This window comes from Perna viridis, chromosome 4, assembly GCF_037379345.1.
Source record: "Perna viridis isolate PV_CMFRI_1.1 ecotype Kerala chromosome 4, ASM3737934v1, whole genome shotgun sequence".
NCBI classification, from domain to species: domain Eukaryota; kingdom Metazoa; phylum Mollusca; class Bivalvia; order Mytilida; family Mytilidae; genus Perna; species Perna viridis.
The window spans coordinates 38,860,367-38,883,436 of record NC_142448.1 but is presented as its reverse complement, the minus strand read 5'-3'; the positions used below and the strand labels follow the sequence as shown (position 1 = coordinate 38,883,436).

The window sequence follows — 23,070 nt, the reverse complement described above, 5'->3', positions numbered from 1 at the left end:
CGACCAATGCTGTTGTGTTTTAGCTGCAAAAGCTTTCGTAAAACCATAATTATTCGATATCATATTTTCAAAAAACTCATCACCTGTTTTCCTATGAGTATCTTTTTCAATCAATCTGAATTTATTTTTTCATGACAAAAAAATTGTAATACTTATTTATGAAACTGATTAAAAACAAACTACCATCTCCAATGCAATAAGTGCTCCTGCGTTTCTATCACACCATGTAATATAATTGGAAAATAACAAATGAAGATGATATAAAGAAAATTACAGAGCTGAGAGTGCTATGCAGAGAGATTTCAGACACTCAAGGGTAGGATTTCAGAGGCTTCTTGCCAGAAAACAAACACTGAAATCTTACCTTCCTCTTGCAGTGTTAAATGTCAGACAAAAAAGTCATTTTAAATAAAATCACTCAAAAGTTCTTTTAAGTTATAATTACCAAGTTTGTGTATACAGATGAACAGACAACAGTAAACCAGAATATGTCTTTGCAAAAATATATGTAAATAAAACATCTGTCTAAAAGGTCAGGTAACCATTAATAACAACTCAAATGGCAGATTTAAAACTAATTTAATCTATAAATGGAAATTTTAGATAATTATTCACTAATTAGAGGTAAAAATAGAAGATGATGAATATTAATATACACTTTTTTTACTGTGTGATAGTTTAGTTAAGCCATAAGCAATAATGACCTTATCAACAATGACAGATATAACAGTTAGACCTGCCCAAACTGAACCCTGAAAAACCCAAAAATCTATCTAAACCAAACCCTATAAAACCTGAAAATCAGTCTAAACTGAAATATGACCTGTCTAAACTGAACAACTGTCTAAACCAAACACCTGTCTAAACTGAACACCTGTCCAAATAAAATTAATTTAAAGGGTTCAGCTAGGTTTCACTGCACTTTAATTCTTAAATCTTTATCATAAAAGTTACTTGAACTTGATGAAATAAAATGTTGCATTAGCCAAATTAAAAAAAAAATTGCTAAGATTCAATTTTTTTTTTTAATTTTCTATAGCATGATGTCTCCTTGATTATCTCTAATTTACGTCAATGATAGGATGTCATTATTTAATATTATTCTTTTTAAGGAATGGGATTTTTATGGGCAGAAAAATTGACAAATGCTATGCTCAGGTCTATTTCTGATCAATTATTATTCAAATAGACACAGTTCTTGAGAAATGACATCTTATTCATGCTGTTTATCTGAGCAAAAATAGGTTTCTTTACCAGCTACACAGGCAAATATTTTTCATGTGAAGTTCATGTTAATTGAGCTTCATGTGAAATTCATGTGAACTTCACATGAAATTAACATGATTTTCACATGAAATTCACTTAACACAACTTCATGTTATCAATTCACATGAATTTCATGTAAAGACTTGATTCACCTGAATTTATGGTGAAATTTATCAATAAGTTTATTTGCTCAATTCAGGTGAAAATCATGTGAAATTCATGAGAAAATCATGTGAAATAATTTTTCCTGTGTATTACGTCAGGGAGACGATTCCAGACAAGAAATGGAGTAAAGTAAAAACATTCAAACCAAAGCTGTGAATATGTTCAGAATTTTAAAAACTACATAAAAAACAGGGCATTAATAGAACATTAAGTTATACCCTGCACCATGTTATGGTGAAAAAGGGAGATCATCATTGTACTATGTCTATAATCTCAAAAAATACATTTTGGATTTTCACTTAAAATATGGTACTTTACAACTGTACAAAATTTATTATTCAGTTCTCAAGTTATCATCTGGAAACTGCCAGGGGACGAACAGACATATGGACAAATACACAACATTTTGGAAGGTATCATATACAGGGGCGGATTTAGGCAGGGGCATGGCGGGCGTGCACCCCCCTAAAATTTGCAAAGCATGGGTTGTCAGGGGTAGATTTAGGCAATATTAGGTTGAAACTTTAATTTCTCCCTTATTTTACATTTTACCACAAAAGATATCTACAATGTAGTCCCACTCTAGAAGAATATTTCATAAAATTAATCTCAAAATTTTTTTTTGCCTTTCTTCACTCAGCAAGATTTTAACTGTGCATCCCACCCAATCTAAAATCCTGGATCCATCCCTGATATAATACCATGCTACTTAGTGTGGCAATGTATAAAAATGTCAATCTACACAGACACCAACAAAAGGATATGGTTCATTAAGGCTGGTTTTTGGTTTATTGGTATTTAGGGTTTGATTATGACAGGTTTCACTGTACTGTCATAAGGTCTATGTCCTTTATTACCTCTGGCAAGTACCAACAAGCTTAAAAAATCTTTTTGTAACTAATTGATGTTATAAAATGCAGGTCATGATAAAAGAATGAGACGAGGGAAATAGGTCATGCATATTCATGAGCTTTTCATGTTCTTGTGAAGAAAGGAATTTGCTATCCTGCATGTCAATTAGTATACAAATCCCTCATGACCAAATTTACATTAACTTCCTCTATATACCATCATGAACAGATAATCATCCATTCAACTAGTTTAAGTCTGTATTGGATATGACTAGTCTATGATTTCTAAAGTTTCTTCAGGATCTAAAGACAGAACTAAATTGATACTTATTGAAACAGATTTTTCAATCTATAAGAAAATCACCATAGGCAAGTTCCATTGGTTGGGGGGGGGGGGGGGGGTTCAAGCAGTTTGACCTCCCTTCCTTGTGAATGAAATTTTTTTCTCAATTTTGTGCATTTTTATTTTGGCTAACAATTGCCTAACAAATGCCTAGAGCCCTCCTAGTTTTTACCATCCCTTTTTTTTTTTTAAATCTCTGGATTGCCACCTTTACCATATATATGAGAAAAGAATTTCTGAAATAATTGTGATGCTGCTATTTTATTTATCTTAAATGGTAATACTAGTTCCAGCATTATACCCTCTAAGTTCATTATCTGTGTCATGACTATCCCAGAGAGCCATGGTAACAGTTTTGATGAGGGCGGAAATTCCATTACATAAATATTATGACGTCAATAGTTGACAGTACATGGTATACACAGCATATTGGTGGAAATAATTGGATATACAGCATTTTCGATAATTTCATTTGTTATTCAGGGAAAACTGGAAGAATTAAACAAAATCTCTGTGTTAAAGACATCAATCTGCATTCATAAAATTCCTATGACCACCATCCCAATATCCAACAATATTCCAACAGTGGATAATGCAGTAATAGATTAACTGAAGCTGTTTTGGTAAGCTTAAGTAATATAAAAAGCCACCTTCTGCTCATCCAAGCCAAGTCATAGCTTTGAGTACACCTTTGCTCCCTCAAATGTAATGATAGAGGGAGGGAGGTGGACTCAAAATCCTGATTTGGGAAGATGTCTTTTACTAAGATTAAGTAATTTACAAAGCCACAACATAGAAAAATGTTTAAACATGTTGAAACAAACCTTCTATTTTTACTTCCTGCCTGATAATTCCGATAACATTTCTTGCCTGGCAAACATAGGTACCACTATCGGAGAGTTTGGCTTTTCTTTTACGTAACACTATCCCTCGTCTGGAAAGAAAAATAATGCATTTTACATGACTATTTAGAATGGAGCAACTGAGGTGTTTTTTTTGTGTTTGTGTTATTCATCAATTATTTCAGCAATTAATATGGACAGACAGACGACAGACAAAATACCATAATATGTCTGTTTAAAGAGTAATCAAGGGAACCAAAACTCCAGCGGAAATCAGAAGAATGTAATCCAGGGACAAAGACCAGACATGGAAAACAGACAAACACAACAAAGAACATAAAGTAATTAAAATAATGCATACAAAGAAACAAAAGTAAATTAGCAACTCGGACTCCACTAAAAACTGGGACCATGGACCAGATGCTTTTCTAGAAACACCCATCGAGTTATTCATAAAAGATGAGCAACAGAAAATGGGTTCCAGGCATTCTTTTATTTCCCTCACAATATTTAATACTTCCATGTACAATGCACCTTATCAAAACAATCCCTTTCACTGGTTTGGTTTAAACAGGAGTTTGATCTGCACAGGTTGAAAATGAATTTAAAATGATATAGCACTATAAAAGTGTATGGTTTAGACAGGTTTTCAGATTTTTCAGGGTTTGGTTTAGAAATGTTTCGCTATATCATGAAAAGGTTTTCTTTCTAAAATGGTCAATTCATGCGATTTACATGACTGTAACAGAAAGATAGCAAACAGGAAATTTCTATTGAGACAATATCATTTATGCTCAACATCCTTAATAGTCTCTCAATCAGTCACAATGATTTTTTTTCATAGAGACCCTGAATGACCAACACTGACAATCAATACTAATCTTCTAACCAGCGGTATAATATGTGTAACCAATAATACAGTTAAAGGTTAACTACATTAGAGAGCTCCCAGAACCAAGACCTATCTTTAACCCTATAATTTTGTAATTGCGTTTCAGATTTGATTGATTGATTGGTTGAAAACCTTTATGCGCTATGTGTTATATACTATGTATTTTAGAGTGAGTTGGAACAATGGATAAAAATTGAAGGAAGCTAATGCTCTAAGGCAGAACCACACTTTTTTGCCTGGTAACATGTAACTTAATTATGCACAACCCAAGCTCACTCATCTACAGTTAAACCTGTGTAGACAAAACCCTTTCTATACCTGAAACCAGTCTAAACCACACACTTTTAAAAGCCCATTCATTATCAATTTAATGTATTTTTTGCTTTGGTGAACCTGTCTAATTCCAACCAATTTTAAAGTCTAAAAAGGATTTGGTTTAGACAGGTTTCATTGTATTTTTTAATAACTGTAATTCACAAAGGGGTATATGTTTTTGAAAACATAAACACTAACTTTGAGGCATAACCCATGTAACAAGCATTTTGAAATCATTCCTGACACCTTATCTTAAAATTTAAATTGCATGAACATATAAAACCAAGAAAAATAATAATTCTCAGTTGAAATATAGGACACTACACCTTTCAATTAAGTTTTACCAAAACCAAATACTTGTACTTCAGACAGACGAAAACCAGCTTTAACCCTGAGGAATTGCATGATTCTATGATGCAAAATGGTTATCATCCAAAAACAAACTGCACTTATTTTCCCTATGCTGAGCTGTGCATTGCTGATCATCAAAGTGAAAAAAAAACACTCTCAACGTAATGCAATTCACAAGCAAGAATATTGATTCATGTAGAAATAAACTTCATTTCCTACTGCGCTATAGAACCAGTCATTTTCTCTGACACAATTTTTATCAACCTACTGCCAGTGCAAAAACAGTACCAATGTATATATCTGTGTTAGCGGCAGAAGGTAGCCATATGCTAATTGAGATTTAATCTGGCTAATCAAAATAAAATCAAAGACCAATTAAAAATCATTGGAGTTCATAAGCCACCACTTTTTTATGCTTATATATACTGTAAACATATTCATGTACTAATTTCCACTATATTTGCCCTCGACAGAAAACCACGAAATATAGTAGTGCAAAATCGATTTTTTACTACTTATTTTTTGAAATCATAAAAATTGGTAACAGCAAAATATTTGCTTGACAGAATCTGCAAAAATTAGTGACCCCAAAAATAAATTTGTTTACAGTATTCCTGAACAATGAGGTTATTACCTATATTTTGCTACCTTAAACATGTGATATAATTTAGGACAAATACTGAGTAACCTGTTTCTGCGTGAAATTCATATGAAGGATAAATTCATAATGAATTTTCTGAGAACACCCTCAGAAAAACTGCTTACTTGTGCAATTAATATTTGGTATGTTTAACTCATGAGAAAATCATCTGAGCATTTTTGACTGAGTACACTTACTTTGTTTTTCTGATGACAAATCCATTTTTCTTTGTTTCCAGCACTTTTCCATTCTTTTCCCATAGCATCTGAGGTGCTGGTCGAGCCGACCGTATCCGACATGACAACTGTATTTTTTTACCCTCTACATACTTTTTTCGTACTTTGATAGTCTTAAGTGTAGGAGATTTATCTGCAAGTAACAAACAAAGTCAATCAAAATCATATCACACTAGTCCTTAATTAATAGACTTAATAAAAGGGCAGAGCAATGGGGGGGGGGAGGGAGGACCTATCCCTCCCCCTCCTAAAATTGAGATTTTTTTTGCAGGAAATCTTGATTTTTTCACAAATTCTACCCCACAGAACTTTCCTATCTTGCTTGGCTTGGCCCCTTTGAATCTATATTCCACCCCTAACCTAAAATCCTATTTTTTGAATTTTTTAGTCAAATATATAGCAAGTCCAATAAAACCCCATTGAGTAAATTTTGGTTACCATGAAAACTGAATGAATAAGTAATAAACTACATTAGCAATATAAAAAAATGGTTTAATTAAATATGTATGTTTATATTAATTTTAACAGGTTCCTTTAAATTTTACATATCATTTTGTAACTTCATGGCTTATTAAATATGCCTAATTGTGCAACATGAAGTTTACGATATACTATAATAATCTACCATTAACATGTCCATGCAATGTACATGTATGTGCATATTATTTCTGCACGTACCAAGTATACTATTTTAAAAAATATACTTATTTTTTATGTTTCAGTGTGGATAACTAAAGTCAAAATTACATACAAATTGATATAGAGACTTTAAAAAGTGTCTGGTTTAGACAGGTGTTCAGATAATTCAGGGTACTGTTTAAACAGTCACTATAATACTTTATCAGCAAAAAATAAAATTGGTCCAATTCTTAATACAGCATTTCTTTAGAAATTATTACATTAATTTAACAAAATTATCATATAAACATGGCTTAAGCCAGCCTGACATGAAAAAGAATAACGATAATATTGGATGAGTTATGAATGACCTAAAATGTATGATAAAGAACAAAACAGACAGGGCAATAATCAATGAATATTACAAGTCACTCGTTAGAACCATTTAACAAAGTATCCATACATAAATTTTCCCAGAGACTAATTGACTGTCTCTATCCTTGTTTATACCATTGAAAAACACAAAAACAATCAACTGTGAAAGATACCATTACTAAAACAAAAACATTGTAATTACTACAACCAACACTATTTTCTCCCAAGTAACGTGACAATACAAGATGCTCAGAGACAGATTGACAACAACATCAAACGGGACTTTTCAGCAGAACAACATGTGACCTTAACGATTTCCAACTTTTTTAGACTTGGCGGTGTGAAGTCCCTCGTAGATCGTTAATTGATAAGAAGCACACATAAACAATGACAAGTTACACAAGCCCCAGCAATAAAACTGTCAAGGGATATGTTTTGTCAATGGTAGAACACATCACAGGTTACTAATTACTCTGTAATCACATTTATATGTGTGAGAAAATAAATTTTGATTTATCATTATTGCAGTTATCATCATTCATCATAGTATTATAGTGGACAAAACATTTCTCTTCATTTGAATAAATGACAAACAACTTTATCACAGAAACTGAAGGTATAAAACAAAAAACAGAGGAAACCTGTGATTAAAGTTTCTCAACTATATAACAAATTTGATTAAATTTTTAAAGTGCAGTAAATTAAAATCAAACAGGTTTGCTTTTATTGCTATTTGAGAAAAAACAATTTTTGATTAAATTAAATTAAACTTGAAATCTTAAAGCTAATGTAAATTTAAACCAATATGTCACTTTGTAAAACATATTAAAATGAACCATATCAAAGTAAAGTGAAACCTGTCTATACTGAACCCTGAATAATCCCACCACCTGCCAAAACCAGACACTCTTCAAGTCCCTTTATATCAATTCAAGTGAACTTTAAACCTTAGTAAACTTAACACCTGTCTAAACTTAACAAATTGTAAAATGTTTGGTTTAGGCAGGTTTTACTGTATAGAGCAAAGCACCTGCTTTATTACAGCAGAATTTGCAAATCACAAAATGGATTGGATGTTCTATTAATGTTCCTAAAAATTAACCTGATTATTTTTTCTGTCTTAAAACTTCCTATGATGTCATGAATGTCTAGATGTAAAAAGTTTGTGATCTCAGGAATTATGATCGTGACTATACAAACTTTCCAATCCTGATTCAAGTAAACATTATCGTCACTTTCATGTCTAACTCTCGTGTTCTTTTTTCATGAATCACTAATTGAAAGAAATAACACATTTTAGTTATTAAGTACTATTAACTTGAACCACAATTTCATTAGGGGATGATACTGAAATTTGGCAACAATACACAATGACCAGACAGCCACACATGCATCATGCTCCCATAAATCAATCAATTTAAATTAAAAGTACACTGGGTACTCTCCACTGAAGAGGTTTAAAAAGAAACAACAGCATTCTGCACTGAAAAACACATGACATAAAATCAAGATCCACTAATCTTCCAAGTAGTATCTCATTAAAAAACTTATAAACAATATGAACCTCCAAACAGAAGAGTACTAAAGATCTGAATTTACAACAGGCCATTATCATCAACAATTTATACAATTATAAGATCTGGTTATAATGTGATAGATAACATGGTGGGAAATCTGAGCCAAAAATCTGTAGGAAAGGATTTACAATACTTAGTTTGAATTTTTATTTCAGTTCACTCAGGATCAAAGCTACCCTATAGATACTATCTCGAGTACTTATAATACAAGGCATAGACCAGAGACATAAATAAGTACAAGGGAACATTGGCTCCTTTGTGTCAGGGGCAATCATTTGATTTTGTGTAAAAAAAAGGGGGTTAGTGTAAATTTTAGGCTGAAGCCATGTGAAAAATAACACTGACAAATAAAAAGCTGCACACAAGCACATGAAAACATCATCAATCTGCTTTATAGAAAAAGAATATTTAAGGTTCTCAGATCACTCTTGAATTACTGAAGGACACTGAAGTTATTGTGGGTGGGTGGATGCATGGATGGCCGTACACCGTAATGTGTCAATCAAAAGAGGTATATTATAAAAACCCCCACAAAATCAAATTTTGCATCAGTTTGGTCAGATGGGGATCTTTGGCAATTCAACCCTTCACAAATAAGCTTTAATTTAGCAGTTTAAGTACCTAAATACTTTAAATGTAAGTTGCATCAAATTTATCTATAAACATCCTAGTGAATTCCAGTTAATCATTTCACAAAAATTCTAACAAAATCCCTTCCTAAAATACAATGAAACATAAGGTATTGTAGTAAATGTATAAAATTTCAAAAATGTACCTGGAGTCCTGGATAAAAAAAAAACTACCAAAAGAGTCAATCGGAATTTGTATTGTTAATGGAATTCCCTGAAACCTGACAGCAGTCTAATTGCATCCGAGAACCACACACTCCCTTTCATAACATGTCATACAGAGACATGAAATGCATTGAAAAAACCTACATTTTGAATTTTCATGAAATCAAGTGAACCATAATATTACTAAAATAAAAATTAACTTGTTAGGTGGAATAGAAAGAAGAAATATAAAGTAAACAGTGAAATCTGTCCACATGGAACCCTTTTTCGACTTTAATATTGGTTCAGTTTAAACAGTGCTTGGTTTGGACAGGTGTTCAGTTTACCAAGGTTCAAAATACATTAATATTTAAATACAAGGACCTTAAAAAGTGTCTGGATTGGACAGGTTTTTGGTTTATTCAGGGTTCTATATAGACAGGTTTCACTGTATTTTAAATAAATTTGAATAAGTTTAGTTTTTTTTTATAGATCTGTTCAGTTGATACTAGTATTACACAGACAAAAATACCCTATCGACCATTAAAGTGGGCTAAATTTGTGCATTTTAAAAAAAATTCTATAGTAAGTATCAAGATAATAGGTAAGTTGAATAATTGCCATAGTTTAAATGATACTTGATAAACTAAAGACATTCTTAGTGACATTTCCGAAATTAAATGACATTGCAAAATTTGCAGGCACCTGGGTTGAACTATACCTGCAATAGTTAGTTTAATTATCATGGTGGAATACATGCAAGAAGTTAATAATCAATTTTGACTATTTAGGGTCATATATGTAACAGTCTCATCATAAAAAATAAATAAATGATTCTAAATAATAGAATAATGCAACTAGCTGACATTCTTAAAATCAATATCTTGCAAAATTTTGAACACTGGTGCAAAATAGTAACAGCTGACCAAGCCTCATGTTCAATTGTGGGAGGAATACATGTGAATAGGTAAACTAACACAAGTCAGCAACACTGAATTATAACAATTTAAGGGCACAAACATGACAGTCTGGCCCTTATTTTTGAACCAAATCTAAAAAGAGGACTAACATTAAAATCACAGGTGCTCATCACATAGAAAGGTCAAAGAAGGTCAGATCAAACAAATATAGGATGGTCCCATGCAAAGCCCTAGACTGCAAGTTTTGATAAACACAATAGCATTTCTAAAATGCATTTTTTATCCACGAAAGGAGAGGGGTTAGCAAACCAATACTACCCAAAGTAAAAAGAACTGGGTTGCATAGTTACTTCATAAGCACATCATAATACATCTTTTCCTTGTATGTTAAAATCAATTCGCTCATTGCGTCATAAGGCAGACATTATATCAATAAAAATACTTTTACAGCAAATCATTTAGTTAACTTTATGGAATTGATTAGGTATGCCCTTGATTGAATGGCCATTATTGAATGAAATGTCTTAGGTAGTGAACTTGACAATTGGAGAAAAGATTTAAACTTTCTATTATTTCATAGATATTTTAATATAGGAAGTTAAAATCCCTTTCTCAATTGTCCACTTAAGGAGGTAGACACAACTCTTAAAAATCATTGTAATGTTTGTATTCAGCATTTTACATCAATCTAAAGTGAGCATCTAATTAACCTGGATTCATTTTATTCTGCTTCAAACAAAAGCTTGACAGGCTTTGATAAAATTGAATATGATACAAACATATCAATGATTTCATGAGTAATGTCCCTTACCCTAGGTCTACCTCCTTAATTACCAAAGGAAGTTCATCAGAAGACCAATTCTATTTCCTGGAGTTAACTAAAGTGCTTGCTGTAACAATTAAGAAATCACATTGCCAGTTTATCTCACGATTAAAATCAGTTGCTTAAAGATTCTCTTAATGCCTAAATTGCAAATGCTATCTATGTTAATGTCACCCCAATATATTTTAAAATAAAATTTTAAACTACATTTTGAGATTAGAAAATTTCAGGCCAAATCATTGAGGGCATTAAATTCTTTAACCCATTAAGTTTGTAATGCAATTCAAGCATTATAATGGTCCTACTACCAAAATTAGCATTATTTAGAGACATTAAAAAGATCAACCATCTGGCACATTAGTTAACACAAAAAAAACCAAGTGTCTACTGCTGACACCATGGGACAACAACACTGCCTTCGCCAAAAACACTGACGACAGCACAATACCATAATACAACCAAAAAAATGTTTAACAGTTGCATAAAAAGAAATAAATTAAGATATTTTTCAAAAATTCTTATGCTTATTAAAACAAAAACTCTTATTTATGTGGACTCAAGTTTGATGCTGTCATTCAAAAAAATCTTAAAATATCAATATTCAAATACATGTACATGCTTCTTACCTCCTGACTTAAAAAAATGTGATAAAAACATTCTCTTCTGTTTTAACAGCCACAACAAAAAGACAAAAGTTATCAAACATGGAAACTAGGCAAAGGAAGAGATTTTTCTGATCTTTTATACATCTATATTTTAGATTTTCAGTGCTAAGTGCCTAATATTTTAATTTCATGGACTTCTCAATTTCTGTCGAAGAAATTGTTTGTACAAAAAATTATGATGGTAATTTATTCGTAACTTTGGTCCAAATCCCATAGTTCTTTATTACATAAGAGATAATCTAACAAAATAAAAAAAATAAAAGTTATATTAAAATGTACAAGATTTTAATTTTTCCTCCTCGTGATTTCATTGTAGTAATAATGGTTGTAAAGTAAATATTATTTTAAAGGAAATCATTCTAAACCAACTTACAGGGATTAGTAAAAAAAACATTTATCTGAAATTCTGGACCAAATATTTTAAATTTAAGACTAAATTATACAATTTCACTAAGTATTTTGCTTTTGCATATATGTGTTAACAAATTATTTTAATTGGCTATTTCTGAGTAGTTTTGCACTTTGAGAAATTTGCATGCTATACCGACCATCGAACTGTTAGAATAGTGTAATTTGCATAAATGATAGGAGAACAATCATTTGCTATAAGTGGATTGGTCATTGCCAACAGCACACCGCAGAGTTGCATAAATGAAATTCTGGACCAAATATTTTAAATTTAAGACTTAATTACACAAAGTCAGTAAGCGTTTTTATTCTGCTTGTATGTGTTAACAAATATTTATCAAAGGCTATTTCAGGGCGGTATTGCACTTTGAGATTACATGACTATCAAATTGAATAGATAATTTGCATAAAGGAAATGAAATTATCATTCTGTTACCTGATTGGCTGTTGCCAAAGGCACTCCACATAGTTACGAAATGTTTATATATTAAATTTTCAAATCAGAAAACTCAGTCATCAATAGTATAGCAAGACATTAAAATAAAAAATAAAATAAGCAGGATTCAAGGGTGTTCTTTCTACATTGTACCAAAGACTGACTTTAATTATCTATTAGTTATCTGTCTAGCCCAATGGCTTCACAACTACAGAATTAGAATTCAAAATTCATCCATAGTTTCTATACAGATGTTGGCCATGACATAAAACAAGGCATCTAATGGGACATTAAATGATAACCCACCACATTGCAAAAAATTTTAGGGGGGGGGATTAAAAAAAAAACTTTTGTGTAAATAATCTGATCAAACTGAAACATAATTGATCAGCATTTTATGATACTCAATAAGTATACAAAGTTTAAAAAAGATCCTTCAATCTCTTCTTAAGTAATCATCTGGAAAATATCAGGGGATGTACTGATGGATGTACACACAACTTTTCCAAGGGTATACATAATACCCCACACTTTGTGTGGCAGGGTATAAAAATTGACACTTCGCTTCAAATTTCTTTAAAATTTTGACATTCATCAGGCACATAACGTTGGGTCTCTTTACATTAAATGTAAATACAATATTTTTTATCATCCACTTCATGTTCATCGCCTGAATATAACTGAAATATTGCTGCTCGGACGTTAAACCCCAACAATTAATCAATCAATCTAATTTGTGTCAACTTAAATATACAGTTTTTTTCTAAATGATTCATTATAGTATGATTAATTGCTCATAAAAAAATGCATAGCTTTCATTTTTTTTCTATCAATTGACAAAAAAAAATAAGAATAATAAGAATCTATAGAATTAAGAATCTCATTAAAGGGTATTTAGAGTACTTCAAGGTTCGAACCTCTTTTCATGTTATAATAATTTCACAAAATAAAAAAAAAAACAAGCTGATCGTTCTCTATGTCCATTTAATTGGTCACAAACACGTTAGGATAAATTTACATTTAAATCAATCCCCCTAATACCTATTATTGGTTTTACTAATATGCTAACCAGAACATATGTCTCCATGTCAGTACAGTCCAAACTGCAAGATTGTTTCCATATCAAGGTCTTAAAGAGGGTTTGATGGGTGCAACTCCCCCCCTTTTTTTTTTTAATATGCTAACCAGAACATCTGTCTCGAAGTCAGTACGGTCCAAAATGCAAGAGTGTTTCCATATCAAGCTCTTAGAGAGGGTTTGAAGGGTGCCACTTATCCCTTTTTTTTTAATATGATAACCAGAACATCTGTCTCCATGTCAGTACAATCCGAATCACATGGCATTGCTTCCATATCATGCTATTAAAGAGGGTTTGATGGATTCCATCCCCTTTTTATTGTTTTTTTTCAATTTTCCATTTTTTTTTTCAGATACTTAATAGCCACATACATAATTATGGCATCCTCAAGTATTTCAAACTCTGCTGTATGATCAACAAATTATACACAAATCTTATGGAGAATTTTGTACTGAATTTTAATGCCAATAACAATTAAACTTCAACTGAATATGGTTAATAAACCTTGTTTCTAAAGTCAGTGTAACTCTAGACTCTCATTCAGTTTAGTCAAAAATAATAACAGGACAAAGGTCATTTCTTTGTGTCCTAAATTAACAAAGGTGGAAATAACAGACCAAAGCCAAATTTCCACAAAACAAACTGATTGGTAAAAAAATGTGAGTTTATATCTCTGATTTTAAACAATCTGCTTGGTCAATATTTGAGATGACAAAGAATTTGACACTTAACTCTAAAAAGTGTGAAATTTATCTAATGAAAAAATTGGTCACAAAATTAAGAGTTGGTATTTTTGATGAATGACCTATCTGAGGTCACACTACATCTTGACGTCAAGAAAAAGGATGTTAAACAATAAGTTCTAATAATACTTGCATTTGGTATTCAGTAAACGACATTGTTACACGCTATTTGTTCAAATTTTCTACAACAATGATGATATTCCTCTACCAATTACCAAAAGTATTAAAATTAATACACAGTAAAAAAATCAGTTGATTTCTTACATCTAGTACTAGTAATTAACTGTCAATGGCCAATTACCAAAAGTATTATAATTAATTTACAGAATATAGTAAATAAATGATTTCTTACATTTAGTACACATGCATGTAGGCAGAAATTTGTGAGCAGGGGTTACATGGACTCGTGAATCTCGACTTTAATAGTCAAAATTCAATCTAAATGCCGAGTTTAATAGTGCCTGTTAGTTTCCAAGGAGAGAGGAGGGGGGGAGGGTTGGTCCGAACCCATCGAATCCCCCTAGCTATGGGTACAGTACATGCCTTAGTAATTCACTGTCAATATATGCTTTATCACAACCAATTTTGAAAATATAGGCAGCTGAAAAAATTTGTTTAGTTACAATTTCTCCTCCCATTTAGAAGTAGGAATACCATTAAACTAAGATGATATCTTTCCAAGACATATAACTTAACATTAAAAAAACAAATTTCTACCACAACATTTTTTTTTTATTCTAAAAATCAATTTTCTAATAATATTTTCATTTTGATATTTGTATTTGAACATAGCCAAACCACATACATCACTGTCATTTTCCACAAAAAATACATTTTTAAGAAAAATCATATCTCCCCATTTTCCCCAACATACCTTCATCATTTCCATTAGAACGGAAAAGTCCCATCACCATAATATACCAGTATTTCACGCTGAAATGAACTCGAATAGTGGGTTTCACAATGTTTATATCCCTGCAGTGGTCAAGAACTGCCGATAAATACAAGCGGTAAAAGTATTATGGTTTACTAAACACTGACTGCACTCGGTGGAAGAAGATTAGGAGTCTTTTGAATGTGCATTTAGGCTCTACCAGGGTTTAAAACCATTTTTCCACTACGAAATTGATATTCTATACATGTAATTATGCCAAAAATGCTTTAGGAGGGTTTAAATGGATGAGTTTAAGATGTCAAAATATTTTAATATTTCACCCTTTAATATTAATGTATAAAAAGGAAAAGTTATGTTAATTGAAGACTTGATGTTTATTGCTTACTGGAATTCAATTTAGTAATTTATTTTTCTTCCAGGTCCCCTAAGGTAATGGAATGGTCGTTTAAAGATACATATCTAAGTGAATAGCATCATCAAGAGACCTCATTCACATCATTCACAAGACCAAATTTCAAAGCACTGGAATAATGCTATAGGGTCATTGAAGAAGCTCAATATAATGGTTGAATTTTTTTTTAATCATTCTAAGACAACTACAAAGAAACCTGCCTAAACAGAGCACTGAATAAACCAAAACCTGTCTAAACAGAACACTGAATAAACCAAATTATGTCTAAACCAGACACTGATTAAACCAAAACCTGCCTAACAGAACACTAAATAAACCAAATTATGTCTAAACCAGACACTGATTAAACCAAAACCTGTCAAAACAGAACACAGAATAAACCAAAATATGTCTAAACCAGACACTTTTTGAAATCCCTTCATATCAGTGGAATGTATTTTGAACCTGGGTAGAGCAAACACCTATCTAAACTGAACAAAACCTTCAGTCCAAAAAGGGGTTCAGTTTAGACAGGATTCACTGTATTAGCAATCTCTTAATGAGATATTTTTTTCAGTTGAGCTTGAGTTCAAGTCTTAATTAATTTATAAAATAACAATATCCTGACGGGCTGTTTATTATATGTATCTTGGAAAAATTCTAATACAATTTAAGGTTTTGAATACGAAGGACAGATCCATTTGTACTCAAACAACGTTAGACTTTGCTGATATTACACTGATGTCTTGACCAATTGGAATATGTGAGAAACATGCTGAAGTTCAAACAATACAAACTTCATTTCCAAAACATGTCACTTCCCACAGAACCATTTTGAGCCGTTCATGTTTAAGAGCCACTACATATATTTGGATGTCACTGATACTCTATCCCTAATATTTTATTTCGAAAATTCATATCTACTATATGAATTTTAAAAAATTCAAGGCCAAAACTTAAGTTTTAAAAAAACATAACCTCAAATGTAAAGTACAAACAAAAACTGCTTTAAAATGTACTAAGTCAGCCAAAATATATATCCTTTTCCACTCCCGAAGAACCTCATCTATATGAAATTCCTCGCATGACTTGAATGATATCTCTAGGTATCTTACGATGATTTATGTAAAAACACCCTTATTTAAATTATAAATATAGTTATATAATGTGATGTGTAGTAGGTGTGATATGCATGAACAAACACAGGAAAGAAGACATGTTCCTTGTGTAATTATCCTTCATAGACTGTAAAGTTATTGCACAGTTAAACCTGTCTAAACCAAACCCTAAATAATGAGGTATACATCTAAACCAAACCCTGAATAAAGAGGTACCTATTTAAATTAAATTCAGTTAAACCAAAAACCTATCAACACCAAACCCAGTCAAAACTAAAACCTGTCTAAACCAAACCTAGTCAAAACCCAAAACACTGTCTAAACCAAACCAAATCAAAACCTGTCTAAATCAAACCTAGTCAAAACCAAAAACATGTCTAAATCAAACCAACTCAAAACCAAAAAACTTGTCTATATCAAACTAAGTCAAAACCAAAACTTGCCTAAATAAACCAAGTCAGAACCAAAACTGGTCTAAATCAAACCAAGTCAAAACCAAAAACCCTATCTAAACCAAACCAAGTCAAAACCAAAACCTGTCTAAATCAAACCAAGTCAAAACCAAATACCTTTCTAAACCTTTAACCATAAACAAACTATTAATCATCAATCAATCAATTAATTCAATAAACCTGTATAAACTAAACATCTGTCCAAAAAGAAAAATAACTTCAGTTAAAAAGAGGTTTGGTTTAACAGGCGTACAAAAGACTTAACCTTGCCATCCTCTGGCTTTCTCAAGGTCTCTTAATCTTTTCATGAGTACATTTAATTCAATTTCATTTTTATCATTTTTTTTTCTTTTTTATGATTCATTCAGCTTATTTTAAATGTTGACAAAGAAATCCAGTTGAAAAACAACTTAACATGAACTGAACCCTTCAACAACCACTTGAATCTTGACTAAGGTTAATACAAGGAAAGAACTACATTTTGGTTTGGTAATCTTCCTACCCATACATAGATGATCATTATCAGAATTTCTGAGGTCTGAAGTACTATTATTTAACACGGCAAAGTGAGGCATTTTAAATTTGTATTAGTTTGATTATCACTCTTCGAAAAAAAAGGCATTTTCCAATGAATTCAAACCATCATTAAAGATTATTCGAAGTCCATAAAATGACTTTGGATAAGTTTAAATATATGACTTCAAAGTATCTGGACAGCATGTAGATAAACAAGGCAGACAGACAGACAGATGACATGCATAGTGATATCACCCCCACCTCCCATCCCCCTCCCACACACACCAAATTTGATGGCAGAGGGAGAACTACTTCTTGTATATCAGAGTATCCAAATACAAGACTAAATCTTATTTTTTTCAATTTTCAACCAGGATTTTCTAACGAGAAACGTTAAAAGGAGGGGTGTGCATCATACATGCAAAAAAAAGACGTTTTTTTTTTCTAATGTGCAACAACATAGGACTTACAAAAATATTTGACCTAATTTCAACATATAGCATTCTCAAGATAAATTAACTGGTTTTCTTAGTATAAACTGTAGAACGATTAAGCTAATACTGTTTAAATAAGTTTACTTTGGAAAGGGCTATAGAGTTTATAAGATTATAGTGATGCAATTTGGCATGGTTACCCCAAGTATATAAGTAACCCATTCAAATTACGCCCTGTCAAATAAAATTAACTAGGGACCATTTAGAAATATGAGGATATTTTCCAAATGGGAGCTCCGAATTACAAATCAATATAATCGTCTCCTTTCCAGAATTGATTCGGTGTATATCTGTTTACTGGTTAATAAACAATTGTAAGTGTTGGTCGTAGCCACTTATACGATTCTGAACGCCAGTTCATGACGTCGGTACAATACGTTATTAGACAATTTTGTATCGTCTTTCGTAAATTTTCTGTCAAGTCTTAAATTGGAAATCAGTTTTAGGTTTTGTTTTCAGGAGTTCAATAGTATAATGTTACTTTTCGTGTAAGAAAGATTATAGTTTTCTATTCTTTTCACAGCCTGAGAACAGAAATACATATATCTGAGGAAACAGTACTATTTTGTATTAATAAAGAAACGTAACAAAATGTCAAAAAGGAAATTACTTCCTTTTTAAGCAAAAAGAATATCAAGAACTAAATGCACTTCAAGAGAATCTGATGAAGCCATGAAGATCTGCCATTTAATTTGATTTTTAAATTGAATGAAGGCGTAGAGCCAAATGATACTAGGACTAATCACATTTACCTTGCTATAAAAAATTCCAAAAAAAAATAAAATGGATCAAAATTACAATTTCCATCCAAATAAGTGTTAACAGACATGTAGTTTTCCTCCTTAAGTGTCAGTCCCTGTAAGAATCAGGTAGTGGTCAAAACATGGTATGAAAAAAATCATTTTGATAAATTTGACTATTTGCACCATTAGAATCAAGAAAAACAGACAAGATTTTCCATATCATGCTGGACCATTGAGTTATAATTTCATTGAAATGTACTGAAAATGAACATTTTAAGGGCAGATACCTCATATTTCTAAGATTCATTTGAGAAATTTCTGCACAAAGCCAGTGATGCAGAGATGAAATAATGGTCTTTTCAAATAAAGTATCCTTAGTGAAATAACATTGTCAGATCAGTGGGGTTTTGACATGCATGTTTCTGATTTTTCCCATTTTGCCTGATTCTTACAAAAACTTACACTTAAATGTTTTAAACAACTTGGACACCATTTGCATCTTACAAACAAAGATTTAAGAATTACTAAGGGAACTGCAACATGAAGTTACATGCATGGTCATGCACGATATATCCCACTTGTTCCTTAAACTGAAAAATAGCCAAGTCCCACAAAATAGGAAATTAATTTTGAACAGCAACAAAAATCGCTTACATTGAAATGGTGCACCCTGACTATATAGAGCCACATACCAAATTTGAAATCAATCCATCAATTGAGATTCAAGATAATTGTGAAAAATTACAGACGGACAGAATGACAAATAGACACAGTGTTCCGATATACCACCCACTCGTTGAGTGGGGTTATAAAATATCCCAGTTTGAGTTGGCTTTTAATGAAACTGGAACCTGTTAATTTAGGAATCAGTTTAGATAGATTTCACCATGTTATGTAGAATGCTACTGCTTAATAAAGGTGATTCATGACATGACTGATATACAAACGATATACAAACACCACCATCAACAAATTAACCCAGAGTCTGATACCCTGTTCAATATTATACACAAACTTATTCTGATTTCCAATATATTTGCTGAGCAATTAAAGGTGAAGCCAGATTGATCGGCAGTTTTATTTAATCTATGGTATTTAGTATTACGGCAATTTCTTCTCAGTCTCATTAATAGGATATTAACCAGATTGGGAACATTTATTTGACTAATTATCGTTGCAGCAAAACTATTCAAGTCCTCCTCAAATAACAATTGTTAAATATCGCTCTTCTGCAATAAATTTCCAATAACTGATTGAAAGTCCAATAAACATCTTTCCAATATCACCTTAAATACAAGATTAAAATGACATTAGTATACCGTCCATATTAGGACCATATAACAAGGTAGACCTGTATTTCATCTCATTGATTGGAATTGAAGTCTTGGTATGGTTTGGAAAGATTGAGATGAGAGTTTGATGTACATAACACAGTAATAGCCAACTATCAATCTACCATAATGCACATTTTTCTCTATTTGAAATGCAGATTAGGGTAATAATCAATGGGAATTACACTGGGTAATGCATGTTATTGTATATTTGATTCTATAAATGCTGAATAAGGAGAAATTTGAGGGATGATATCGTCTCTGCCCACCAAGTTAGCTTACAATAAATGCAGCTTATTTGTCAAATTTCATAGACTATAAATGCTGAATATTGAGAATTTTATGAATAATTTATAAATCCTGACTGACAGCAATAAATTCTGCTTTTTTTAATGATATAACAAGAATAATAACAAAACATGAATCTGTAATAAACATGACAAAAACAAAAGTCTCAAAGGTTTTTGTAAACTTTCAGAGATAACTAGAACTGAAAATGAGCTCATTGAGCAATATCCCCAGTAGATAAATTTAAAACCCTTAAGGTGGATTATCTCCCTTTGCATTCATCCTGTGCAAAATTATCTTCCTTAAATGACATCTATATGTAAAACCTAATCTTCTTAGCAAGTTTCATCAAAATTGATCATAAGAATTAGGAGTTGTTGTTGATTAGGTGCAGACAGACAGATCAGATGTACACACAGATGGAAAGACAATGTGACTTTTATTTACTTCAAAACTTTAGTTGCAAGAAGTATGAAAGCAATTAAAATGGGGCTATAATTAAACTCTTAACATATTATTTTGTGTATTCTTAAAATTGCATCACAGGGTATTGCTATGTCAAATCACATACATGTACAGTATTTATAAAATCATTCATCAAAAATGAATTTCTCACCATCCCTAATGAAAGATTATAAGCAGACTATACTTTTTTATGCCCATGGTATCAATGGAAGCCATCATAACCTTTTTTGATAGGAAGGGCATTAGATTCATTCAAATATTTATTCAATTTTGTAATCACCACAATTCCCCTTTCTCACCTATGGTAATGTATTCTACTTGAATATAACTTCATAGTGTATAATTTCACAGTCATTTTAATCCCAATTTTCAAACAGGGAGGTTCAAAAGTCAACAAAGTTTGTTTAATCGATAATAGCCCTTATAATTTCTTTAGTTTTTGACAGTGACATTAGATAGGGTATAGACTACCCTAGATCTATGAATAAAATAGATTTAAAGAAGAATTCAAAGCAAGGTCATTGACCCAGACTTTAAATGGCCACATTATCATATACATATACCGGTACATGTAGTTCCTAAATGTGCAAGAAATTCACCCTTATTAAGTTACTACTAAAACAATTAAAAACTAAAAACTATGTCTAACGGAAAGTTTGATCATCTGCAGTGCTTTCAACAGTAGTTGGAGGCCATTTTTACCTGTTACATTTAAACTTTATGTTGCCTTCTTTACCAAATTTTGCATTGCACTATATGGCAATGGGACCACCTTCTTTAAGATTATTAAATACAGAGGTTTGAAAGCCCTGCATCCGTTATGTCAGGAGTTCAAATTAGTGGTGATCTGAGATCAGGGACTCTCGATTTCTAACCTAGGACCTTTGACAATTCAATAACCTAGGACCTGAACTTTCACCATTTTCCATTGACATTTCCAATCTAATGTCCAAAATAAGACCTATCAACTGTTCCAATTAGTCACTGAATGCAGGATCTAACAACAATCCATTTTACTTCTGTTCTGATGACCTTCCTGATCCATCTTTAATGATTTTGAAAGTATTAGTCAAAAAGGTTTCTGAAAAGGTCATCTGAACAGGAAGTAGAATGGAGCATTGTTTGATACTATATACAGTGACTGAAGGAACAACTGAAAGGTTATGTGTTAATTAGATAGATGCATTCCAGCATGAAAATGTCTGATCATCAAACAAACAGTGCTTATTAAAAAAAAACCTGTATATTAACATTATTCTTATATGGATGCAGCAATAATTTCTGCACATGCATTACAAGTTTTCAAATGTATGAGGTATAATTTAAAAACAACCATGAATTCAAAAACCAATCTAATTCATCAAAACCACAATACCGAACAAACCACAAGTAAAAGGACTTTTACAACAATCTCAGTGAGACAATGACCCATTTAAAATATATTATGTTGTTTTATAAATTCATTAAATGTAAGTTTTTGTAAGATTCTTAGAATCTGGAAAATTGGAAGAATCATAAACATACATGTCAAATGTCAAGGACGCACTGATTTGACCATATAATTTACCTCGAGTATGCTTTCTCTATTTGAAAAGACCACTCTATGATTTTCTGTCTACATGACTGGATTTGCTCTGAATTTTTTTTCAATATTTTTCAATAGAATGTTAGAAAAATTATATCTTTTTAGAGTTACCTGCTGTAGAAATGTTCATTTACAATGTACTTCAATGAAATTTACCAAAATAATATGGAAATATTTGACTTCTTCCAAAATTCTGATGGTGCAAATAGTCAAATGAAACTTTCAAAATGGTAGGTTTTTTTTCATACCATGCTTCACCCACTGCCTGATTCTTACAGAGACTGGCACTTAATAAATCTATGCACTCTGTAAATAGCTTTAAGCATGTAGGGCATTGTAGCACTTTTTCCCATAATTATATGACATTATATCTGACGCTTAATATCTTATTTTTTACAAACTTCCTACACAGTTTACTTAGGGAGTGATATCGTATGTTTGATAACATTTAGGTTTAAACAACCAAGCCTTTTTT

At 31.6% G+C, this 23,070-nt stretch overlaps 1 protein-coding gene across 5 annotated transcripts in view; it reads right to left on the bottom strand.

The window, feature by feature from the left end:
• The window catches only part of LOC148620018 (uncharacterized), a 68,995-nt gene that overhangs the window by 41,431 nt on the left and 4,494 nt on the right, over positions 1-23,070 (bottom strand). For 4 of the 5 annotated variants that reach the window (XM_088580521.1, XM_088580522.1, XM_088580519.1 and 1 more), the window contains exons 2-3: positions 5,863-6,034; positions 3,450-3,559 (exon numbers count right to left, since the gene is read on the bottom strand). In XM_088580521.1, coding sequence (XP_088436647.1) covers positions 3,450-3,559; positions 5,863-6,034 — 282 coding nt within the window. Of the gene's footprint in view, positions 1-3,449; positions 3,560-5,862; positions 6,035-15,191; positions 15,438-23,070 lie in introns of those variants that run through there. The other variant, XM_088580523.1, reaches the window with a different exon arrangement.